Source organism: Callorhinchus milii, unplaced genomic scaffold (assembly GCF_018977255.1).
Source record: "Callorhinchus milii isolate IMCB2004 unplaced genomic scaffold, IMCB_Cmil_1.0 Scaffold9, whole genome shotgun sequence".
Classification (NCBI taxonomy): domain Eukaryota; kingdom Metazoa; phylum Chordata; class Chondrichthyes; order Chimaeriformes; family Callorhinchidae; genus Callorhinchus; species Callorhinchus milii.
This window is the reverse complement of record NW_024704750.1, coordinates 16,751,803-16,778,273: the sequence shown is the minus strand read 5'-3', so window position 1 is coordinate 16,778,273 and position 26,471 is coordinate 16,751,803. Positions and strand designations below refer to the sequence as shown.

At 42.6% G+C, this 26,471-nt stretch overlaps 1 protein-coding gene across 1 annotated transcript in view; it reads right to left on the bottom strand.

Annotated features, from left to right (window-relative positions):
- Positions 1-253: 253 nt before the first annotated feature.
- The window catches only part of pcnx1 (pecanex 1), a 49,195-nt gene continuing 22,977 nt past the window's right edge, over positions 254-26,471 (bottom strand). The window contains exons 14-36 of the mRNA XM_042337953.1: positions 24,928-25,099; positions 22,451-22,561; positions 21,874-21,965; positions 21,052-21,161; positions 20,308-20,413; positions 19,438-19,530; positions 18,918-19,068; positions 17,680-17,821; positions 16,830-17,007; positions 15,875-15,983; positions 14,520-14,649; positions 13,471-13,529; positions 12,452-12,667; positions 11,579-11,832; positions 10,477-10,707; positions 9,647-9,747; positions 7,864-8,014; positions 5,810-6,040; positions 4,871-5,145; positions 4,566-4,768; positions 3,361-3,797; positions 2,652-2,792; positions 254-1,574 (exon numbers count right to left, since the gene is read on the bottom strand). Of these exons, the coding sequence (XP_042193887.1) occupies positions 1,434-1,574; positions 2,652-2,792; positions 3,361-3,797; positions 4,566-4,768; positions 4,871-5,145; positions 5,810-6,040; positions 7,864-8,014; positions 9,647-9,747; positions 10,477-10,707; positions 11,579-11,832; positions 12,452-12,667; positions 13,471-13,529; positions 14,520-14,649; positions 15,875-15,983; positions 16,830-17,007; positions 17,680-17,821; positions 18,918-19,068; positions 19,438-19,530; positions 20,308-20,413; positions 21,052-21,161; positions 21,874-21,965; positions 22,451-22,561; positions 24,928-25,099 (3,834 nt within the window). The 3' untranslated portion in view covers positions 254-1,433. The remainder of the gene's footprint in view (positions 1,575-2,651; positions 2,793-3,360; positions 3,798-4,565; positions 4,769-4,870; positions 5,146-5,809; positions 6,041-7,863; positions 8,015-9,646; positions 9,748-10,476; positions 10,708-11,578; positions 11,833-12,451; positions 12,668-13,470; positions 13,530-14,519; positions 14,650-15,874; positions 15,984-16,829; positions 17,008-17,679; positions 17,822-18,917; positions 19,069-19,437; positions 19,531-20,307; positions 20,414-21,051; positions 21,162-21,873; positions 21,966-22,450; positions 22,562-24,927; positions 25,100-26,471) is intronic.

Genomic DNA, 26,471 nt, shown 5'->3' with positions numbered 1-26,471 from the left:
AATATAAACTTACGAACACTTGTAGAATTTAAGGATAAAATAATACCTCATGCATCACTTGACAGGAGAAAGAGGTACTATAATAACAAATTAAATTGCTAGTTGAAGATGGGATTGAGGAGTACTCTTGGAACAAGCAGGATGCACCAATCATTTCCCATCGGCTACTTAACACACATCTTTTGCAATGGCTGAGCAACGACAGTGAAGCCAGCACTTGACTAAAGTTCCAGAAAAGAGATTCACTTCATTATAAAATTCCTTTTATTTATCATAATTTCTCAACTTTCAATACTGTATTTAGTTTCAGATGCAATATATTGCAAAAAAAATCCTTCCACTCTGTTTTAAAACACCAACTAGAATATTTACAAGGGTTTTATGTATTTTGTAAGCGCCCATCCCGATGCATGGTGTGTGGTGGCGCAGTGGTGGTTTGGATGCACTGAGGGAAAGGGATTCAATTGCACAGTCTGCAATGGAAACATAGCTGTTTCCTGTCACTTTCAGTCCAGTGAAATCACTGCTGAAACCCATGGTTACTTTTTCTCCCTGAATACACAGAAACTTTATAGCAAAAGGGAACAAAAAACACGTTCAAAGTAATAAATATTTTTTGATAAAAAAATCATACAACTGTACATATAGGTTCTGATGATCAAATCAATTAACAAAATAAATTCAAGTCAAAAGAAAGTACAACAGGAAAGAAAGTGTGATCGGAGCTTAATTGAATGCAAGTCAGTAAATTGCTGTTCTCTTCCCAAAAAGGCATTTAAAATAATGGCAATTTATAAATAAACAATCTGAGGAATCTCAGAGTTTTTAGTGCATTGCTGTTACTTAGTGCAGTTGTCTTTTAACACGTTTACAACTCCAAAGGAATGGGAAAGGAGCAAAATTAAAATAAAATGGTCCGACCGGACAGTCACTTATAACATTGCCGCTCTTTTATATGGTCAATAGAACTGTAACCAAGCAAGAATAAGGGAAAAAAATATTTGGACAGTTCAAATGTGCACTGTATGAAATTCATGGCGTTCTCAGTTTTTGGCAAAAAAATTAATAAATAACAAGACCAACACTTTCAATGTAATCTACTGAACAAGAACTTAAGGAAAACCGTTCTTTAAAGTATATGAGATGCAATGAAAAGATTTTTAAAAAAAATTAAAAACAAAATGATATATTAGCAGAATTCTGCCTTCATGCAGTTTTCCTTTTCTCTTTCTCTCTCGCTCCCTACCCCCTCCCTCAATTCTCACACCTATCAGATGAGGTCATGAAGCTACATCCATCCCTGTGCTCTTCACCCTGTGGCTGATTCCAGGTACAGTATTCCATTCCAGCCTCCAGCTGTTGTAGTGATGCTTTCAGACCACTAGATGGCAGAACAGGCTTTGCTCTCAGTATCAACTTCTGCTGCAAGTGTTTCAAACCTCAGCCCCCAATTCCAAGACTCCGGACTCGATGATAGCCACGTATTTGTCTTCAATTTGAACCAGCAGGATAGTCTTGTCTATGTGGGACCTGCTACTTGGTTCTCTGCTGCAAGGCACCCAGCGGTGAATCACCTAAGAACAGAGAAGAAAATGGTAATGATAAAAAAAAGGAAATGCCTTCTACAGTAGGACAACTCTTCATTTCCCTCCTAATTAACTCTGCCTACACCAGTTGCTATCGAGTACACTGGCTTATATGTTTGCATGATGCTACCAACCCAGCCGCATGTCCCCCTGCCCTGACCCCACCTCCCCACCATCAGCAGTCATCCCATCTACTTCCCTCCCAGAATCTCTACAACTCGCTCCGTCCCTCAACTCTTTCAACAACAAAATTACGTTTTTATAGCGCCTTTCACAGTGGGAGGACGTCCCTAGACCCTGGACAATCATTTTTTCGGACCCGGGTTGGGGGTCGGGATCGGGGAAGGAGGGTAATTGAAGGCATGGTCGAAAAGGAGGGTCTTGAAGGAGGCAAGAGAAGGGACAAGGTGAAGGGAATGTGGGGTGGAGTTCCAGAGGGTGGGGCAGTGTCGGAAGGCCTGCCTGCCTACCAATGGTGGGGCGGTGAGGCGGGGGACGTGAAGCAGGCCACAGCCCACTGAGCAGAGGGAGCAGGCGGTTGGTAGGGGATTTGGAGGTCGAAGAGGTATGGGTGGAGCAAGGCCATGGAAGGCTTTGAAGATGAGGATCAGGATCTTGAACTGCATCCTCTGTGTGATGGGAAGCCAGTGGAGTCAGGCGAGGATAGGGGTGATAGGGTCATGGAGTCTGGTGCGAGAGAGGACACGGGTTGCAGAGTTCTGGATGATTTGCAGCCTATGGAGGGAGGAGTTGGGGGTGCCGACAAGCCTGACCTTCAAAGTCCAGCTTATATACGATAACACTGCAATTAGTATGAAAATTGCTGCAACCCCTTGCTCATACAGCATTACCTGGTCTGTCTATGTCCTTCCACTGCAAATCTGATTTATCTCTTTTCTGCACAATGTCATTGATAAGCCCCGTTCGATGTATCCAGTGTACTGTGCTCCTGTAATCTCTATGGCGTGCGTGCTTGTGCTGCACCAAGCAGCTTTGCATCTGCTGAACATGCACTTTATTCACGGATATTAGACAAGAGGCTGCTGTTAGGTGCTCAGCACTTACATGGCCTTCCATGCCCTCCTGAGGACTCCAGTCCTTCCAACTGCTCCGACCAGCCCTCATGCGGATTGCTTCATCCGGCCAGTGCAGTTCTCTCCTCTTGGACATGTTAATGGCTTCCATAACTTGACTTGTGTCTAATATCTGCAAATAACCAGGAACAACAATACATTACACACCCTGACCAATTTGTTTCACACGGGATCCAGCACTCAGGGTTGGTATTCACAAATAATGCCCCACCACCACCCCCCCCCCCCAAAAATGTGGTCACTCAATCCACTACTGTGTGGGACACTGCTGTGCGCAATTGGCTGCCACGTTTCGCCCACAAAATAGTCAACACATGTTACAATATATTCTGTGAAGCACTGAGACGTCTCAATGATGTGACAAGATGCAATATCAAATGCAAGGATTATTATTTCAGAGGCGTCTTGAACTCGTGACAAAAAAATCAATATAGTTATGAATCTGCTTCCTAATATGTTTTGCTTGCATTGCAATGTACAAACAGATGAGCAGAAATACATTCACATCACTTTACAGAAAATCCTTTGATATAGCATCTGATCACGTTTTCAAGACATTATTATTATTACAGTTCCCGAGTGGCATCCTATTTTGAAGTGGCGACAAAAGAGGTTGTGGTTGTTGTTGAGCAACATTATTGTCAGATAATTATTTAAAGTAAAATAAAACAAAGTTGTACCTGGACTTTGTAGTTAATTTCATCTTTTTTGGCCGGAGTGTTGAACGCTGTGCTGGAGTTACTGCCTGGCTGTGTGTCGGCCCCGCTGACACCTTCCGCCCCGAGGAGCCCGGCCAGCGCGTTGCGTTTGCAGACGGGGATGCTCTGGCTGGAGCTGCTGCAGGAGGGCAGGCCACACTGCACGCTCAGAGTGCCCATCTGGCTGGAGGGTTCCACCTGGTTCACCATGGACAACCGAGACTGGATTGAGATGGGAAGGTTTCGCAGGGACAGCTGGCTGGTGGAGGAACGCCGGCACGGCACCAGGCCGGTGGCTGAGGTCCGTAGGGAGGAATGGCGGCCATTGTAACGGTATGAAGACTGACTGGCGACTGAGGCACGGGCAGGAGAGTGTCTGACCAGGCTGGATTGCACTGAGTGACTACTGTGACTGGTTCCTGTTGAAATCATGAAGGAAAGATAATTCCTTGTTCATTTCCAACCCAAGGCTGTCTACATTGCTTTAATCCCTGCAAACTGCTTTCGATTAAACAATTAACCATAAGTATATTTAAAGAAAACTTTGCCAGACAGCATCTTGTACCCCTACTAGTCCAGTGAAAAGCTTAACTGTGAACAACAAGAAATTTATATTTATACAGTACTTTTCGTGTCAAAAGGACATCCCCAAGATGTTGGGACAATTGAGGGTTTGCACCCTAGTTGGGGGTTAGATTCAAGAAAGGTAGGAGCCAAGAGGGGTGGGAAGACGACCAAAGGTGCGATCAAAGAAGAAGATCTTGAGATGGCCCTTGATGGAGGTAAGGAAAAGTGAAGGGACTCTGAAATAGAGTTCCAGAGCACTCCCCGAGATCACTCTAAAACATTTCAGCGACTGATGCATCTTTAAGACAGTATTTCCTAAACATTATTTAAAGATTCTAACATTTCTAGAGAATAAAGTTGAGGAATATGGAACTAAGGATAGGATCTCAAGATAGGCACTTGTATAGAGATTAAACACCAACCGAACTGGACTGGCCAAATGGCCAGTTTCTGAGCTGTACCATCTGTGAATCTAATCTTTATTTTTAAGAGGGCATTTTACCAAAGAATAAATTCATGGGGTAGAAAGTGTCAGATGACAGCTAGATTATGAGTGAACAAGAATGAATGGAGGTGTGAATGCACTAGTGCTGGAGCACCTTCCTATAGCATTGCCTCACCAAGTGTGGGCAGGTTCGAGGTGAGCGGCGGCGGCTGGAGACCTGCTCCAGGCCCGTGGCCAGTTGGTCCAGATCCACCGTGGGAAGTGCTGCTCTGATTCTCGTTTGCGGTCACGTTGTTACTGGCATTGGAGACCCCGCCGGCGTCTGAATCTTCAATGTTCCCCCCACTGTTACACCCGGCACCACATCCTTTCCGTAACCTAAAGAGAACAGTTGTAATCCAGTCAGACGTGATCAAAGACAATCAAACAATGAGCTGATGTCAAAGCAGACACAGGCTGCTACTGTGTCAGCAGATGTACCTGTGCCAAGTGGAGATGATGAAATTACGAATGTTTGTAATACTGATGGGGCCTCCCAGAATGGTCTTCAGCTGCTCGTGTGCGTCCGAGTAGGAAGTTGTGAGTGGAGAGACGTAAATGGGGTAACCGATGGGCTGGTCGCACGAGGAGTTTATCATGTTCCTCAGGGCTTGCTTGGCGTTTTGGATGCTTCCTCGCTCCGGGTTGCGGTTTCGCAGGAAGACCAGCTCCTGCTGCTGTCCAGCCCACAGTCCGCGGACACACTCCTTGTTCACCTGCACGTAGAGACAGAGAGAGAGAGAGAGAGAGTTTAGACAAGAAACTGAGGCAGTGAATGACCCCAGACCCATAGCTGATTCTGGTAAACACTCATTAAGTGCTGTAGATTGTGTCAATAACATAAGCTTTTTCACTCCGCCAATTTCCTCAACTCCTCCTCTCCCAGAGGCATTTTTCTGCTTCTCCAGATGGTCCTGTTACCTTGCCATGGTCACCATTATTCGCAGGCGAGCCTCAACAGCCAGTATTAGCAGACTGATCGATTGAGGAGGGCAGCATAGCCAAGTCTGATCATGTCCTTGATTTAAATGTATGTACACTCACCTTCCTGTGGCAGCAGAAGGCAGGAGGGAAAAGAGGGCTCTGGATAATAATTTGGTCAATCAATCCATGACAGTTTGTGGGACACTGCTGTGCGCAATTGGCTGCTGCGTTTTGCTCACAATATATACAGTCAATTCACTTTACAGTATATTCTGTGAAGCGCTTTGAGAAATCTCAATGATGTGATAAGGCGCTATATCAAATGCAAGGATTATTCTTATTAATGGTCAGAGATCAGTCACAGAAATGCTGTCTAAATTCTCTATCTCACCCTGTGCTGTTGCCAACAGACTCCACGTGCCCAGTATATCAGCACATTGGTCAAAGTCAACGTACCTTAATAACTCGGAAGCTGAGATATCGCTTGTTCAACATAATGATTTTATATTCATTGGTCCCGTCATCCATAACGTGTCGCAGAGCGAGCAAAGAGGGTGAGTTGGACAGCACAGCACTTCTCCAGGCCGGATCCCCCTCGTGAGCTATAACCAGGTTTTGTTCATGGGATGTTATGGCATCAAACAGTACAGCTGGGTCGTCATATTCATCGGGTGAGGTGAAGTGATCCTGAGGACGTGAAATGTAAAGAAACTAGTTTGCAGTAATCCTGAAATTGCAACTGACTAAAAGGGTTAACAATAAACAATTAAAAGTACTTGTTTCGATGTTCAAAACTTTCCAAAGACTATAAACAGACTATCAGACAAACTCATTTGACATACAGCTGCTTTTGCTTGAGGTTTTTAATTTTCTCAATTTCATGGGTGAAGAAACCCTCCATTAAGACCTTCGCAAACATTATTTGCAGTTCATTTAGCACCATTTACAGCATCATTAACATCCGAGTAAAAATAGCAGAAGCTTTAGGACACAACCACAAGTCAATTATCTGGCACCTCAAATCCTTCTACACTTTACAATATATCCTGTGAAGCACTGAGCTATGTTCCCGCCATAAAAAGGCACAATTCCAAATGGAAGAATTAATACTATTTTATAATAATATTTGTATTTGATGGAGCACTGATTGTTGAAATGTCTCAAAGCACTTCACTGTAATTGCTGTGAACCAAACCTCACCTTAACGTCTCTTCCAAAGGCTCTGAGAATGCCCTGTACTGAACTGTCAGCCTAAACTGTGAGCCTGTACATCTTCTGTGACGGAAAAGAATGGGTGCAATTCTCAAACAACTTGCTCGAGTGAGGCCCCAAGACACACAGATTCTCATGAAATGCAAATTCAAGTAATTGGAATCAATCCAAATGACTCCTGGGATCTGGGGAATTAAATCGGTAACAATTTCTCTGTAGAATGCTTGGAGCACAAGGTGCGTATCACTGGATACCTGAATTCTTGAACAGCAATAAATTTATGCAGCAGCTTTCGCCCAGTCGGGCTCCAGAAAAATGATCTGTTGTAGGCCTCAGGTTAAGTCGGCAGCTTGCTTCACCTGCCATTTCTAAAGGAAATTTCCATGTTTTGCTGCTGGCGGCTGTTATTGACTGAAGAGGCAGCAGCTGCTTACACATCATACAGGTAACAATGTGCAGTGAACTGTAGGCAACTGCATTTGAATTGGGGTGAATGATGGATTAACTGTGTAAAAGTAACTCTCGGCTTGCTGTTGACTGCCGCCATTCATTTATTGACACTTTAGTGGTCAGAAGTTACAAAAGCATCTCTCTCTCTCTCTAATAAATTAGCCATTTTCCCCCATCGTTGTAAGTCCACCTAAAGCAGGCTAATGAGCAGCTCGTTCCCCCACCACCCCCCACCCATCCAAAAAAAGGCTCAGGTCCAAGGTATTAACACTCACTCCACCCCACCATCCATCAAATTTTCCTGCAGAGAGATTCAGTGGCCCCATCCAGCGATACAGCCCAGACTAAGTAAGAGCGTGCAAAAAAGAAACGTAACCTGCAAACTTCCCCATCTCTACACCATTGCACAGTGTGAGCAGGCTGCCCAATTTATAAAATAATTTTCCTGAACTCTTCATTCATTCATTGCTGAAAAGACCTGAAGAGTTACCGACTCCCAACTTGTGCAGGCTAATGTTCTCCTGACAGCAGCTAGTGTAAACTTTTACTTTTATTTATTGGTGAGCGAGCTTAGGCCTGCTGAGCCGTTAACCGAATTAGACAGAAATATTAGACAGTGATCAAGCCCGGCTTGAGCCTAGTGACCACAGGAACAGCATTCAGCCCCCCTTCGAGCCTTTTCCACCATTCTGTTAGATCATGGCTGATCTGGACCTCAACTTCATCTATCAACTCCAGTGTCTCCGCTTCCTCTTTGTGAGGGCAGATCAAACTCCTTAGTTCGGAAGTAAATTTGTTGCTTACGGTGAACTTACAGTAGTGATTTGCTTCCACATTCAAGGCTTTACCTGATGGAGTTTAAGAGACATGCGGATTCCTGGAACAACTACTTTCCGAAGCAACTGCATGTCAGCGAATATCCACTCGTCTCGAACAGAGGAAATGCGAAAATCTCCCTTGAACAGTGCGTGCAGTCCGTACAGAAAGGACTCAAGGTTACTGGAAGGAAATACATTAAGTATTGATGTCAGATCCAGGAGCTCAGAAGCTTAGGAGTTTCAATTTTTTAAGTTTCTTTATGATCAACTTTCTAAAAAGGATTACAGGCAGCGCAAGGCATTGGAGACTACTTAGCATTATGGAGTGGTAAAACTATGGACTGAATATCCACACTCCTAATGGCTAAAATGGAGAGCTGCAGGGTGGCCAGGAACCTTAGCAACAACAAACAAATTGTTTTTTTTTTGCACCTTTCACGTTAGAAGGACACCCCAAAAGATGCTGGACAGTCAAGGGCTTACATTCGAGCTGGGGGTTGCAATCAGGGAGGATGGAAGGCAAGGGAGGTGGTGGGATGAAAAAAGGCACGGTCGAAGAGGAAGGTATTGATATGGACCTTGAAGGAGGCAAAGGAGGGAGTGAGGCAGAGGGGATGGAGTTCCAGAGGGTGGGGACAGAAAATGGGGAGTCTGCAGAAGTGCAAAGGGTCTAAAACGTTACTTCGCATTGCGAAGGATATAAACATTGAACCCCATCAGCACCCGGAACATCACTCTGATGCACCCAGAAAATACATCGGAGCAGCTTTGTGTGATGCCCAATCAGTTACTTTCAGGATTCAACCACATTGTAAATCCAGGAATCCACTTCCTGGATTCAACCACATTGTAAATCCAGATTGCAACTCCCACAATTTATACCCCAATAACAATTCTGTTCAAGCACGTCATCCATTCTGTCTTCTAGGACAAAGCAGGAGAGCAGCTGGGGAGTCGAGGGAGGGGAAGAGGTGGTAAGATTATGATTTGGGAATGTGACCATTTCAGACAGTTTTTCCTGACTGGTAGAGTCTTTTGACATGTGAAACTAACCAGTAGTCTTCAGAAGATGCGTGAGAGGTACCCAAACTCATTAAGATGAGGATGTGAGAGAGAGAGAGAAATGACTGGATTTGGTCATGTTATTCCTTCTCTCCATGCCCACTGCATCCATGTCTGCAGTCTCTCTTCCCAACCATGTCTTCAGTCTGTCTATGATTACAGTGGTGAGACATCACCTTGTTGACGAGTATCAACAAGATAATAATAATCCCTCCAAAAAAACCAAAAAACAATAATAAAAAAAAATTTGGGGTCATTTTCAATCTACGACTGTTTGTGGGACATTGCTGTGCGCAATTGGCTGCCGCGTTCGCCCACAAATATACAGTCAATTCACTTTACAGTGTGTTCTGTGAAGCGCTTTGGGACGTCCTCCCGACGTGAAAAGCGCTATATCAAATGCAAGGATTATTATTATTATTATTATTATAGTTCACTAATTTCAGCGCCTTGGGACATCCCCCCGATGTGAAAGGCACTCTATAAATGTAATTTTGTTGTTGTAGTAATCTCAGATAGAATGTGATCTTACGAACAATACTTGGATGGAGAGCTAACATGCATTAATAATAATAAAAAAAACACAGTACTTGCAACTGATATAGCGCCTATAACTTTGTAACGTCTCAAGGTCCTTTATAGGTAATAGCCTGTGTATTGATAGTGCATGAGACAATGCTCTGCTTCCCCTCTGTGCCAACATTCTTGTCAACAATCTGCCACGCCACGATTCATCAGAGTGAACAAGTACCTGGACATGTGATGGGACGCTGTGCCCAGCGCTCTCCTCCCCAGGACACTGAGCCCATAACACAGAATGATGAGTGAAGAATCCTTGTCTGAAGTTAGAGGCTGCAAAGAGCAGAAAAGAGTGGACTCGCAGCTGATCAGTCACAGTGTCGGCCTCACTACATAATTATCCTACATGATTGGGACTTTTTAAAAAAAATCTTTAGAAAATATTAACCTTGAAATTCAAATGCAATTAGGAGAATGAACCAGTGAGCGACACAGACTGGAAGTTTGAATCTCAGTTTATATTGAACGCAGCTTAACGCAGCAGGAACTGGGCATAAGGGGATGGGGAAGTGAGAGGCCTTCAATTGGCCTCAAGGCCCCAGGCTAGATAGGAATAAAAAAAACAATCATGGTCTACCTTCCTAATCACTAGCCAGAGACACACACTTCCTGGACAATATGTCTGTATGTGGGCTTTCGATGAGGACGGCATAGAACATGGATGAATGCACAGACACGCACTGCTTGGGCTCACATACAGTCGAAGCTCTCTGTATTATAACAAACCCCTTCAGGACCAGCAGAAAAAGATCATTCTATCAGGGGTTCACTACAATAGAGTTTGACTGGCAAAGAGTGCCGTTGGGATTGTAAAAATCGGGGGTTTGTTATAAGCCGGGTTGGATACAGTGAGGTTGGACTATATTAAGAACAGATCTCTTGGCCCAGATAATAGGAAGGCTGCTGGAGCCATATTCCAGAAACATTGAGACTTCAGCCATACAGCATTCACACACAGGAGGCAATGGCAACTCTTGCATTCATACAATAAATGTCTTGTACCTTCTCTCTTCTGGAAGCGCAGTACTGGATCCAGTTGAGGTAAATGGCACAGAAAGTGTCCCTGGAAATGCCGGCCAGTCTGTGATCATAGTCCTCGTCGATGTTGGGGTTGAAGGTGGGATCCACGTCGACGTAATTGTGCCCAGCACACGCCCGCAGGCCGTCCTGCATGGTCTCGTTGGCAAGCCACTCCTCCAGTTTGGGCGAACTCGTTACATAGAATAGGATACTCTGATGGGTACAAACGTGAAGATGTTGGTGAAACCACCGGAATTTAAACACAGAAACTCTTCTGCTAAGGAACACCACTCTACATCTCACTTGCCTCACTGGCCATTTCCATAGTAAAGAGCATTTTCACCAAGAAACAAACACCTTCTACAGTTTGAACTGAATGCAATGATGAAGACAGTGGCAATCCCAGAAGTGAGCACATGCTCCTACACAACGCAATCAGTTTATAATGTGTTGTATTCTAAGGACTCTTAACTACCGCTGTAACGTAGCTTCCTCTTAACGTGGTTTCTGTCTCTGATTGACTCTCCCTGCGTGATGTATGATTTTGCCCCTCAGGAGGGGCACTGAGCACGAGAGACTCAGGACAGAAAGGAGAAGGTACAGCAATGAGTTGAAGTGAAACATCACAACAGTGATACGAGGATTGGGGAGTCCTCAAGTCCTTGTTTGCTGCCCGGTACCAATAGATAAAATACACAGACACTCCACTTTACAGAATATCCTGTGAGGCACTTTGAGAAGTATCAACAGAGTGGTAAGGTGCTATATCAAATGCAAGGATTACGTTATTTATTATTATAAACATCTACAGTGCAACGTTACTAAATCAGGATAATCTATCAATTTAAACAATCTTGGAGATTCCTTGTCTGCAACAATATTCCAATTCCATACCTAAAAAAATCCAGATATCTCTTTAGAGACAAGTGCCAGGAGCGCTGTAAATCCATGTGTACTGCTGTAAACTTTTCATTCACGAATAAAAATAACTTTTCTAGTCAATGCACCCAACATAACAAGAGAACCGGAGGTTGTACAGGTAATGCTGAACTATTACACATTGCGAGATAACCAGATACAATACCTTCACGTAGTATGTTGTGAGGATCTTTCTCAGATCAAAGACCTGAAGCATGGAAGCGGCGCTGTTATCAGTGATGCTGTACCCTTCCAGCACGTATTTGGTGACCAGGACCTCCCAGGCTAGCCAGCGCTGGCCGAATGCAGCGTTGAAGGACAACGTATGAGGAATGTGGCCTGGCTCACAACAGCAGAACCCCTCGTCTTCCTCGACCCCTTCTGTGATCGCTTCCACCTCTCGCTGCTGACAATAGGTACCTGTGACAGACGAATGATGGTTAATGTTAGTGACATAACGCCCAAGCCATTACCAAGGAGTTGAATTTCATGCACAAACAGTAGCATTTGTTAGCTTATATTTGGTTAGCGGATGATACACACATTCAGGCCCCATTACGTTGTTGAAGAGTATCCAAACCAGACAGAGTTTCATGCAGCACACCTCACATGGAAATTCCTATGTATTGGAATGGAATGCACCCTCTAGAGGGACTCAACAGTTTACCTAATTCCAGAGAGTATTACATACAGGGGGCAAGAATATTAGTTTACAATAAAGATAAGAATTTGATGAGCTTATCTCAATAGCCCAATAGGTAACAGAGTCCTCGACTCCCAGACACCAGCAGGTACATTCCCAAACAGCAGTTTGTCCTGTATCATCCTAAAATCCCATCACAGGAAATACTCTTCTCAAAACCCAAACTTGCCCAAAATATACAGATAAGTAATTCACAAAGATAATAAATACAATGCCCAACAAAAGCAGATATGGAGAAGTTAACAGAACTGGCTTACGTGCCTCATTTCAGAGATGGAATATCAATGGAACCTAAATTCTTTTGAAGTCAGGGTTGTGAAAGTAAAGGCTACTCACCCCTGAACTCCAGACCCCGCAACTGATAGGTGACCAGCCCATTCCCGATTTCAATAAGGTGAACCAGTGCGTTGAGGTAGTCTGAGGCCAGAATGAAACAATCCCCGGTGTTGAAATTGCCCCAACGTCCCAGCATCAGATCCCCACACAGGCTATGCTGCAGGGATCTCGTCAAATGCTCATAAAAGATGGAATTTAGGTTGTTATCATCAGAGCCTACAAGACAGAAGAAAGGCATTAGAGGCTTGAAAGAACAGGAATTATAATAATAATTCTTGCATTAGATAGGAGTGCCTTATCACGTCATTGAGAGGTCTTACAGGATATATTGTAAAGTGGATTGACTGTGTATTTTGCAGGCAAAATGCGGCAGCCAGTATACGCATAGCAATGTCCCACAAACAGTCATGGAGTGAGTGACTGATATTCTTTGGAGGATTGTTGACCAAGACACCGGGAGAAACTTCCTTCTCGAATAGTGCTATGGGATCTTTAACTTCCACCTGAACAGGCAGACAGACCTCGGTTTAACAATTCATCCAAAGGAAGGTAATTCCAACATCACAACCTCCCCAGCATGACATTGGACTGTCAGCTTAGACTATGTGAGTCTAAGTCCTGAGACGGGGGTTGCACCCACAATGACTCAGAGGAGAGCATGCTACTACTGTGCCAGGCTAACATTATAATCAGGTTAATGAACAGAGCATTATAACGTTTAAAGTAATGACTGTTTCAACTCCTTTGGCTTTTCAAAGGAGTTTTATTTGAGAGATTGTTGACCAGGACACTGGGAGAAACTCTCTTCTCTTTTTGAATAATCAGAAATTGCACATTTCAACCTTTTTTCACTTGATTTTCAGGGACATTTTATCAGTTAAAAATAAATCTGGCTTTGAAATGTTGCTTGTGTTTTTCCTCCTTCGACGAAGGTGAATTCTGCAAGCCTTAAGTACAATGGTTTAAAAACATTTCTTAAGCTGTTCATATAGATCAACCTGAAGCTTGTACTTTCTTACCTGGGTTCCTGTCGAGCTGAGATGCCAACCTGGTGTTTGAATGATCGACCCGCTTTGTGCTACCAAAAAATGAAAACTGAAGTAGTATTTTGCCCAAATAATCCAGCATTTTATTTATCATAGGGCAACAACTACCTTCATTCATACTACACCCTTCATGCAGGATAGTGTCAGAGTGCAATGAGTCTGTTTGTACAATAAGCTTTGCCACTGTGTTTGAAACACAATTTTTTTGGGCAAATTGTAAGAAATTCAGAACTCTAAGGTTTAGCAACACTGGAGCCTATTAATATGAATTTTAGTAAGCAATCCTTTTCATTGTAAGATTGAGAGCCTAATAATAATAATAATCCTTGCATTTGATATAGCGTCTTATCACGTCTTCAAGATGTCTCAAAGCACTTCACAAAATATACTCTAAAGTGAATTCACTCTATATTTTATGGGTGAAACAAGGTAGCCAATTGCACACAGCAGTGTCCCATAGTCGTGGATGAAGTGACCAATTTATTATTAAAGCATTTTTGAAGGAATTATCTTAGGCGATTATACGATTTATACAGATCAGACTTATGCCAGTATTACTGTACATCAAGTGGATCCACAGTCACCAGAATCTGACTTCCCTTCATTTCTCTGATCCTGGCTAGGATATTTCCCTCCAGTTTAGGGAAAGAAAGGCTTCAGAGGAATAGGTTTGGATCAATTGTATCAACCAGATAGCTCTTCAGATGGCAGATCTTTTAATCAAACTTACCCTGTCTTTTCCCTGTACTCGTTACTTCCCAACCACCTATCTGCTGCACTTTTAAATCTTAAAATTTGTGCAAAGTGAAGAGAGGAAAGAAAAATAACAGCTTATCCTGTTCCACATGGCCTTTATAACAGCTTGTTGATGTGGGCTGTGTGTCATCAGAATAAGAGAGGAAACCATAACAGTATTTGTTTCCACAAATTGCCATTTACTGAACAAATAGCTATCATCCGAAGCGGAGACATATTGGTGATGGTAAATACTTTGTGCATCACATTCTTCAATGAGCACTTACTTGTAATCCCTTTCCCAGAACTTGACTGGGCGAACGTATGAAGTAATAAATATTGCACTTCCCAGAAATGGATTTAAAGGAGTTGAGAAGAGAGCCGACACCATCGCCTGCACAAATAACATGGCAGAATCTGAAGCAGCAGATAAGGAATGAAGAAGCCTGTAATAATCATAAGACACAGGGCACCAAAGCACTGCACTACATGGAGTCCTGTAGCTCAGTGGTTAGAGCACTCGCTTTGCAAGTGAGAGACCTGAGTTCATTTCCAGGCAGGGCGAAACCTTGGGCAAGTTTCCTTACTCCACACAGAGCTAATAATAATCCCTCCAAAACCAAAAACAATAATAAATTGGTCATTTTCAATCTACGACTGTTTGTGGGACATTGCTGTGCGCAATTGGCTGCCGCGTTCGCCCACAAATATACAGTCAATTCACTTTACAGTTTGTTCTGTGAAGCGCTTTGGGACGTCCTCCCGACGTGAAAAGCGCTATATCAAATGCAAGGATTATTATTATTATTATTATTATAAAATATCTCAGGTGCTTCTCTCTGGCGTCTGCAAAACTTCAGAATTTCCTTCCTGTTGTGTCGAGATCAGTATCTACAATGACAATATAATAATAATCCTTGCATTTGATAATAATAATAATCCTTGCATTTGATATAGCGCTTTTCACATCTTCTAGACGTCTCAAAGTGCTTCACAGAATAGACTGTAAAGTGAATTGACCGTATATTTGTGGGCGAAACGCAGCAGCCAATGCGCACAGCAATTTCAATCTAATACTACCATTTGATTCTACTACGAGAAGGTCTAAAAGCAACACACAAAACATGTATCCAGAACCAATAGCTCCCAACAAAAAACAAGCTGGCTCTATCCAGAGTCCTGGGTAATGCCAGCAGCTGATAGCTGCCTGTATTGTCGTGGCTGTGAGATTCCAGATCAGCATGCCATGTATTTACCCTTATTTTTCATACTCTTTCACTAAACAAGATCACCTCAACACCACTACAGCAGAAAAACAGTGTGAGCCAATTCAGAAATGTTCCTTTAAAGCGGATGCTCAACAACATGTTCTTTAATACTCTGAAAAGCAGCACTGGTTTAGCAGAGCTCTGTGTATGTGCTAAGTTGCACATTGGGCAGATTCCCCTCAGCTCCAGTCAACGTGTAGTGGGTGGTTTAAATCAAGCTTCTCTAAAGCTGGATCTAAGTGAGTTAGTGTGGCACTATTTCTAAAATAATCCTACACTGCTCTTCAATACGCGGCAAGAAAACTGAATAGTAAATAAAGGTATGAGCAATATAAATAATTCATGACTAGCAGGATGTCTTAGTGAAAGGATACGAGGCACAGCAAAAGGCTGAGCGAAGGCATGAAACGCTGATCCCCATGTGATTTGCCAGGGAGCGATGTAGGTGTAAACAAATCGCAGTTTGTAGAAGAGTTCCCATAACTGAAATCAAAGGAGAAATGGGAGCTTTGTCAATGTATTCAACTTCACAATGCAACAACAACAATTTACATAGCATCTTTCAAAAAATTTTTACACAGCTAACTGGGCATCCCGGTTGATTACAGAGGGTGGGGGGTTGGGAAGAAGAGGAACGAAAGCTTGCTCCAACAGATAGGTAGGGAGGCGGAGGGAGGGATTCCAGGATGGGAGTTCCACAGAGCAGGGCAGAATGCCTGAAAGCTCACCCACTGATGTGGGTCGTATCGGCAGGGGACACGAAGCTGGCGAGAACAATGAATTCACACGTCAACAGAATATTATATCACAGAGAACTTATTTTACAAAATAAGTTGTGGTTTAAGTTCTCTTCAATCCAAGACTGAGCGCAAACTGCTGGCTGCTGAAAGGGCAAACAAGAAACCTGCTCCTAGGGGTTCTACCAACATGATTCAGGGCCTTCACTATAAGATCCTAATAAGTATCGGGTATACGAGTTGAGTGAGAGAGAGTCGTGATTGGAGAGACTTTGTGTGTCATCTGTGGTAGAATAATTGAGTTTTATTAATGAACAGACTGACATTTTTTCTTCTAAGTTAATATGGGACTTTAGTCTTACATGATGAAGGCTTTTTTAAAATACATCTCAAGCTGATAATTTTGTTTATTTAACAAGTCCATCATGTTAGCAGATCAGTCCACAAGAATCACAATTTGGTGCAAAATGGATTTTCAGAAGGTGAAGAGCTTGTTCAAACATCAGCATAACATCAGGTTACATAGCAATCTTTTACTTGAAAATTATAATATTTTGACATCTCACTGTTAGGAACCTGTTCTGTAACTTACCTTGCTAAAGAGTATGGACATGAAGAAGAGGTCCAGAAGCAGAGTCTCTGAAAATGCTTTGTAGTCAAAGGTGAAGAAGAGCACTGTGAAAACGACAGTCACATACTGGTATGTGGGGCTGCTATAGGAAGATCGGAGCAATTTCATCCCCGCTACTGTGATCATTAAAGCACCAAACCTGAAAGACAATACAGAATTGGTTCTTGAGAGTACCATACTTACAGAGGGCAAACATAACCAACAAAGCAGACTAAACATATGTGATCCAAATCACGAGGTCCACTCAAAAGGGCAAACTTTGTGGATGTGAATCAAAATACCAAAATAAATAGACAACAGCACCTTATAATAAACCCATGGCCGTCTGATGGCTCGCCAGGCTGCTTTACTATTTACCAATGGGGGGGGGGGGGGGGGGGAGTGGGAGAGGAGGTCAAATACCTCAAAAAGAAACAACTTTTATAAAGAAATTTTAAAGAAATCCTAACTAAGAAACAGAAAAAACTGGTAAAAATTTCAGGTATGGCCCAAAGTTAGTTAGCAAATAAGCTCAGTTCTGATGAAAGTCATACCCAGAACATTAAATCTTCCTTTCCGATATTGGTCAGCCGTTGTGCAGCCCACGATTAGCACTTTCTATTTATGTTCAAGAACCATTAACCAAAAGGCAACTCACCCCGGCTGCTGGTGTGTCTCCCAGTGACCTAATGTCACTGACTTGGGAGGCTTGATCGCCTAAATCACGCCCAAGGATGGGGTGGAGAAAATAGAAACTTAAAGAGGGTGGGGGGGGGGGGGGAACAATTCAGTCAAGCTGGGAGGGAATAATTAATAAAGAGAAACACCTTACTCTGCGTCCAGTTTCTTTGGGCTAGCTATCATCTTGGCACTGCTACTCAGCTCGTTGAGGACAATCAGTGGGTAAATGACATTCTTTTCCACAAAGAGAAGCCAAACATACATCTTTTCGAACCACATGACGTGAGCAGCATCTGGAAAATGTAGACAGGTTCAAGCAACTCGCTGGAGCTCACAAAGGCTGCACATATTGGTCCAAAGTACAATAGATTCCTGATAGCTCGATGCTGTTTCAATGAATCACTACTCCTTAAGTCATCAGGCTGTCACTAACCTGGCCGCATTTATTCATGAGTTTATACATCAGCCTAACTCACCACTCTGGACAAACTTGTCACTGAGCCCTTTTCCCCTGGAGCGACTCGTTATCAGAAGTCTACTGTATGACTTTGCTGATGAAGAAAAAGTGTCTGCAGCACCACACTGTCCATTTGCTCTCTCTTATAGTCCCGCTTTCCTCTTAAGCTAATTTGTTTCCTGGACAAATTGAGTTTGTCTCACCGCGTTATTATGGGCTCAGCAAAATGTCACAATACAGTCAGTTCCTGTGGTAACAATCAAGTACGGTGTGGACCTCTTTACAGGTGTCTTACACAATAGTCAGTATATACATATACCGTAAATAAGGCACATTTCTGGCCTCTGGCTTGGACTAATCAGATTTCTGTGCCAGCAGCACTCCGCAAGCATAGCAACCACACACAGCGGACAGGAAGTAATACAAGCAGCAACTTTTATTGCGTGTTGTTTTAATGAGGTGTCTGAAAGTCTGCTCCCAAACTACTAACTTGAGAAAATAATATAATCCTTGCATTTGATATAAGCCTTATCATGTCGTCGAAATGTCTCAAAGCGCTTCACAGGATATACCTTAAAATGGATCGTGTATTTTGTGGGCGAAAAGCGGCAGCCAATTTGTACACAGCAGTGCCCCTCAACCTGCCATGAGTACTCAATTTGATTTGGGGGGGTTGTTAGCTAGGACACCAGGAGAAACTCCATGAATAATGTCATGGGGTCTTTAACATTCACGTGAACAGGCAGACCAGACATCAGTTTAACCTCTCATCTGAAGGACGGCATCTCTAACAAGGTAACATCCCAAATAGAGGCGAGAAGGTGACCATGGGGCAAGGCGATGTTACAGAGCAACAATTAATGTCATCAAGCTGTTCATTCCACTTTTATGGACAGACAGAATTTGCGTCATCTGTTAGAAGCGACACTTACTTCGCACTTCAAACTGATAATACTCCTTGGTTTTCAGCAGTGGATGAGAGAAACAGTGCCAAGGGAGCTGTTTTCTGAGTTGAGGCAGCAAGTAATGAGTTAGGAATCCCACTGCACCCACCAGAGCATAGAGCACGTAGCTAAGCACAGGCTGAGTAAGAAAAGAAACGTACAGTTAATAGATTTACTTTCCACAGAATTACCCATTCCAAAACACTTAACAATATGGAAGTCTCCTTGTTCACATGGGATGTCCCTGGCTTCAGCTCAACACATCCACATAGTGGGTAATCTTGGCATAAACACCCATATTCTAACACTTGTGAGACTCAGCAATACAGTGATCGCTGCAAACTGACTTTTGTTCCCCATTTTTATAAGGAAATCCTATTAAAAAATGAGGGGAAAGGACCAGCACGAAGCGAGTGTTCTAACCCCTACACGACAGGACGCCACCATTTTGCACTGGGCCCCGTTTTCACCACTCACTTGATTTTCCACCAGTCCCTAAATTGCTTACCTGCAGAGCAATGAAGACTGTGCTGACGTGGATAGCGAAGTAGAGCACAGCAATCACAGTGCAAACTATCAGGTCGGACTGTAAACGTTCACTCTGGTGGTGGTGGTGGGGGGAGACAAACAAAGAATAATCATTGAAAGCTCCAACATTTCAGTAACTCCACTTAATTGTTAACTCCTTTATAACTCGCTTTGTTAACCACCTTCTTTGAGATAAAAGTATTCTACAACCAACATACAGGCTCAGATCTTCTACTGGTCAGTAAGGTTACAGATCTTAGTGGGATGAAGAGGAAATCCCATTATAAGCCCATGAGAATAAGGACAGGAAATTTAATGTGTTTATACCCTGTATGAGTCTATGGATTAACCCCAAAGCTCTGGAACTCCCTCCCTCAATCCCTCTGCCTTGCCCCTTCCCTCCCCACTTTCAAATTCCACCTAAAGACATTCATTTTTGATCGTGCTTACGGTCACATCCCCCCGCCTCCCTCTTACCCTGGTTCGGGGTCAGATTCCGCCACTGTCAAGCACTCTGGCATGCTAGCCCAAATGAAGGGTGCTATATAAATGCAAGTTGTGGTTGCAGATTTAAAATTTGAGACAACACAAAATTGTAGAAAATTCTTAAATCCAGTTTTATCTTGGAAGCTGGTTCTCCACATTGCTTGAAAAGAACTGCTTCCAAAGTAAACAACATTGAAGAGTTTTCTACACCTGCGCATCATCTCAAATTACTCAATAAAATGGTCTTACTGGCAAAGAAATGTCAGACTTATGTTGAAATAAACCCAGAACCTCTGGAGCAACATCCTGGGAATTGATCAGGGACACACGTGTGTCCGATCCGTAATTCATAAAGATGACTTACAACAGACTGCTTCAGCTTCTCAGGGAGGGGATCTTTCACCTCTGACAGCGGATCTTCAGGATTCCTATCGTTGGTACTTGGAAAGATCTTCGATCTCGCTAAAGACCTGCAATCCCAACACAAATGCAAGAGTATTGTTCAGATCAAATGCATCTTAGACACGAGTCCGCACAAATGACGATATATTAATGCAAGCTGTAGACTTGATTCAAAGACATTGGCTTTTACTGTGTGGATATCCAATGCTCAATCCTCAGTAGACCTCCTCCCTCCCCCATCAGTTTATCCAATATGCGTATTTACATTAAATGGTTAAACTCTTTACTAGCAAAATAAACATTTAAGTTCAACAAGAATACATTGCCGTAACTAAAGATTCTGGGCCTCAAGACAATTTTTGTTTAAAGAAGAACTTAAAGATGCAAAATTAGATGAAATTAATGGAGGTAACTCAGTGATGTATTTTATTAACCTTTCCTACACTGGAGTATATGGGCAGGGAGCAGCTGGATCTCATTGCAAACCATTTGCAGCAGTTAAATGTGCCTTCATCTTCCTTATGTTTCTACTTTATGAAAAAGTGGAGCTGGGCAATGAGTGGAGACCCGTCAATGATCTAAAGACTGTAGTTAGAGAGAGGCTAACAGAAGGTAAATCAATTTTTACTTTGTTCCACAGCTTAGAATATGCTTATAGAGAAAAGCCAGGAAAGAGTCCCAGGATCCAATAGTAAAATTCACTTACATCAGGACAGAGGGATCACTGCTCTGTCTGCTCAGATGGTAGGAGACAGCCACCAATAGGCCACAAAAGACAGAGAAAAGGACAGGGATATGTTGGGCATCCCAAGAATCCTGGAAAGCATCAGAAATAACATGTTTACTTCAAGTCGCTCAGCGGAAATAATGCACATAATTTGCAGATCCAGCTCAGTCGTTTCAGTGACCTTGTCATTTGATGAAAGATAGAATCTACTGGATGACAGAACTCTGAGATAAATGACGAACGTCACAACAGAAGGTTCCTGAATGAATGGCTAATTATTCTGAAGAATTGTTGGCCAGGATATTGGGAGAAACTCCATTCTATTATTGAATAGAACTTTTAAGATCCACCTAAAGAATAGGCAGGTGGGATCTAGGTTTAACACATCACCTGAAGGATGGTACCTCTGATAATGCAGCACTCACCCAGTACTGAACTGGAGTGGCAGCCTAGACTGTGACCTCAAGTCTTATTGTGGGGCCAGAACCCACAACCTTCTGGTCCAGAGGTCAGATGGCTACCAACTGAGCCAAGCTGGCACCCAAGTGGAGGGAAGGAAAAGAGGGATAGGCTGGTAGTTACAATTGTAATAATGCTGTACTCTCAGCTGTGAATCATGAACTTCAATTGCAAAACAAGCTTGCACACTCACTCAGCCATCCTCACCAGACACAGACCACTTTGGTCCTGGAGCCAAAGAGGACATCTAGTTTAGGGGAGGGAAAAATGGGGAAAATGGAAAGCAAGAGACAACTGATAACAGATAAATCACTTATAACGTACAGACACAAGCACACTTACCCTCAGGGCACCATAACACAAGCCGTACAGCAAACCCACTGCAAAGATACTCCGAATAAAACTGTAAAGTGATGCGAGGAGGCTTGTGGTGGCTGAAGAGTAAAAATAGAAGAGGTCTGAACATCTGCCTAGAAAATGGGTTTATTTTGTAAGAAGCATCTTTAATGCAAACAGCTACCTGGTTCCAAATTGACATGAAAGTTTTTGCATAATAAAAAGAGTAGTTGGTAAAGCCAATGGCCAGAATAAAATTAGGAGATGCAAAAGGGAGACCTTTTGCAACCATCAATGCCATTAAGGGCGAACTCCATTTCCATGAAAGGCAACGCTACTCTTGTGCATCTCACAACTCTTGTGCAGCTGAAATCTTACACAGGTTATCAGTTGATTTAGCAGAGGCTGGCAACCAGATATACTGCCTGCCTGCCCTCAATAGCACAAGGAGGTGGAGTGAGAGGTAAGCCCTGTCCGGAACAACCAATTGGATGTACAGTAACTCCTGGGCACTCAGCAATTCAAGAACAATTCGCAAATAAGTCATAAACAACAACAAATTACATTTGTATAGCAAACTCACCATTCCCACCAAACACATGAATATCAAGTTGCTCACATAGGTACATCACAAAGGTATTTACTTGTGGAAGCAGCCCAATGAAGAAGATCACAGGGAAACAAAGCGTAAATGCTGCAAAGTAAAAAAAGAAATCGTTACAATCAAGGATAGTTAAGGTCAACAAGTAAAATCAAATATTAACATGAGAAAACAGGGGAAAGCTCAGCCAGTGCGAGGATTCTCTATACCGGAACTTGAGCAGCACAGCCATAGGCACCACTTGTACTGAGTTGTAGCTGTGGGTCAACATTAGGATAAAACGTTCCAGACGTTTAACAGAGCAGGTACTCTACATATACATGATTAATAGCACAAGGAACACAAGGGGTACACAGGTACCAGGTAGGCACCAATATTATACTATATCCTGCACAGATATCAACAGGGACCATAGAAATTGGATGCTACATGTATGGATAACAACACCAATTTGCATTTATATAGTGCCCTTCACGCTGGACGGCGTCTCTGAGCACTTATTGATGTTCTATCACTACAAAAAAAATTGAACGCTTAAGTACATATCTTCCATGTACTGGCAATGAAGAAAGGTGAGCAGCAAAAGGGCTTTGGATGGAATAGCAGGGTCTGTGGCAGTACAGGGACACATGACACTCGAGCTGAACGGACAACATAAAGGTTAAAGATGCAATTGTACTGTATGATTATAGCAGCTCTGATTGAGATTGAACTGTCCTAATACCTTACAAATGTAGGACAGATGTTGATAATATCAGCAGTAGCAATGAACAAATGGATACTGAATAGAAAAGTATCAGATTAGAGTGGGCCTGCTATATTGTAAAGCTAAAGCTGGTCTCCCGCAAATGCAGTTTGTATTCGTCCACAAAAATACAGTCAATCCACTTTACAGTATATTTTGTGAAGCATTTTGAGATGTCTCAACGACAAGATAAGGAGCTATATCAAATGCCAGTTATTATTCTATTATTTTGCATCAAATCAATGGAGATGTGCCTGGTTACTAAAAGACACTCTCCATCACGTCTTTTTGCTTTGAAAGCATTTATTCGCTTTTTTCCCCCCCATCATAAAACCAAATCTAAGAATTTAATCTATGGTTAAATACGGTATAATCTTCTTAATAAAAAATACTCCCAAAGTGAGCAAAGTGTTCCTTCACTGAATCATTAACCTAATAGCTGATTGTACTAAATGTAAATGAGGGCTGAGCAGATGTTTCAATTCACAGGGCTTTTTATATAACAAATAGGAACACAACCATAGCAACCAAATTGCTCCCATTATCTGCATGTTTGTTAAGCAGCCATCATTGAATAATTGCAGTGATCCCAAATGGCAATATTATTTCCTTGAACTCAAGTCATCAGCTCAACTCAAATTGAAAATATGGTACAAAACAGAGCTTTGTGCAACTTGTGTCTATTATAACAAAAAAGGGCAAAAATGATATTTTTTGCTTTTCGCTGAGCTCCCTAACTTTATAGAAACCCAATCGTTCATCATTCAGACAGGATACAACATTGGATTCACTGCGCACAAATTACATTCGGACTCCTGCTTTTGCTTAAAGTACTTACATCTGCTAATCCTGTAATGGCTGTTTAAGAATTGTGGCTACAAAGCAGCAACCTCAGTCTATATTGTCCCTGTAAACCAGCACGTCTCTCATTAGAATATAAAAGTGAATTAATCTATACCTGAGCAAATGACCTTCTTAAACAAGGAGTATATTAAACAACACAAAAATGTTTGAGAAATTACAAACCAGATTCAAGTTTTAGTTCCATGCTCGACCATGGATTTACTACAATACTCCAGATGCTGCCCATGATTTGCTTATCTGTAGCTAGTTTACACTCCACAGCACAGTCCGCTGACTGCAGCAGCTGGCCTCTGATTGCTATGGTCACGTTGCAAGTCATTGCAAAGTGTTCTTTCAAAAGCAGTTATAACCTGGGCCAATAGAAAAGTGTGGCCGCAATTTTTCTGCGGAATCTGCTACAAACAGCCTCCTCCGCTACAAACCTGTAAAAGCACATTGTGCTTTGCCCCTGGCCTCTGCGCGTTGCTGCTAGCTGCTAACTCAATGCTGTTACTGTGGGAGGTGCGAGCGGCAAATGGGCTTTACTCACCCTGAGGCCCCGCTGTTGACATTGTCTGTGTTTCTCTTTCTCCTCTGTAGTTGTGTGTGTGTGTGTGTGGGGGGGGGGGGGGGAGATGGTGGTGGGGGGAGGGCAGGGGTGTCTCTCTCTTGCCCTGTGTCTGTGTGCGGTGGTGTGCAGGTGGTAACCTCCTGGAACCCTGCAGTGCGGGGTGGAAATGGACCATTCAGCCCTTTAGGCCGAAGGTCCGTCTCGGTTTTACAAACCATTAAAAATGATGTATAAATAGGGATTGATATATTTTTCCCAAAGAAAGTCTAAATGGCAAACATCTGATCTCAGTTTCCTTACCCATTACGACATCTCTGGCTGAAGCCAAAAGTAAGGGACTTGTAAAAGCCACTCCGTACAACCTGAACCTCGTGATCAAGGTGTGTTTACTCCCGTAATCCAAAAGCCAGATCAGACCACAGCACGCACAGAAATAGACAGGCCTACTGTAGGCTATAATACGATTGTGACCCTGAGGGAAAACAAAGAGATTCAAGACATAGCATTTTACTTAAGGTTCTACTAAAATAAAGCCAATTATTTTAAATGTAGACAACCAGTGAGTGTATGCATTTGGGGATAGAAAATAATAACATACCTCCATTAAAACAAAATCACAATTTCCTAAAAAAATGAAGCAAGGGCTTGGAAAAGAGGAATATTAAAATGGAGCAGGAGAGATGATTATATTCAGGAGCTGACGTGGAGAAAAATATCAGTGAAGAATTTAGGCAGAATGGCTCTGTGCTGTGCTATATGAAAACAATCTTTCCAAACCTTCGGGGGGCAGTTTTAAGGAGTCGTTAACACTAATTTAGCCTGCTTATAAGAGGCGAGGGGCTGAGCCTTAACTGCAAGTGATCTGAATTACCAAGTAACAAGTTCCTGGAAACTGACAAGACTCAGGGATATTAAATGATGAGATGATACAATGAATGAGTCTTTTGGGAAGTTGCGTAGGCTGAATGGACTAATGGTTCACTCCAGCTTGAACTGTTGCTATGTTTTTATAGTACCCACTGCATATAAAACCTTCAAATATACAGTGGCTAATTTCCCCCCACCCCGCATTATTTACTGCCATCCGCACTTTGTGAGCATAAAGAAATATGCAGTGTTGCCAGCATAAAGAAAACAAACCATCGCTGTGACCCTTCATGACAAGAATTAAACCCTGCAGAGCGAGCAGTGCAGAAATAAAACAAAATTGCTTTAAACTGAGTTTGGCAAATGTCCCATTCTTAATATCTCAATAACATTTGAATCACAATCTTTGCTGCAGCGTAACTGTGTGTTTCGGGAACACTATGTGGGGCAAAGTGGCAGAGCAATGATACAAACTTTCAATGCTGCCAAGCTAATAATAAAGGTTCTGCTCTATGCTTTGTCAAAGACATGATATTACATTGCTGGTAGTTTTGAAACTAACCAAATCCAAGCTGTGGGAGAAGGTACGGATTTATCTTTTAATTGCCACGAGATACGATCATAGAAATTACATAACAAGTAGACAGCCATTCAGCCCAAGAAGCCTATACCGGTGCCTACTCCAACTTCCCTTAAACTCTTTTACATACACTCTAGTTCCCCAAATCCAAACTGTACTTCCATAGCAGACCCTTACTGGAAACTTGGTCAGCATGTATTGAAAGCAGCAAATATTTCGCTTGTGAAAACAAGTGCAATTTGAATACCTCAAAAATCATGAGTACAGCTAATCGTCCACACACTTTTTTGGGTTAGAGTATTCCGTGTGGAAGGGGAGGGGTAACTAATGTGCCGTGATACAGTATAACTGCTGTTAAATACATTTGATTTCACAAGCTAACAGCAAACCCAAAGTT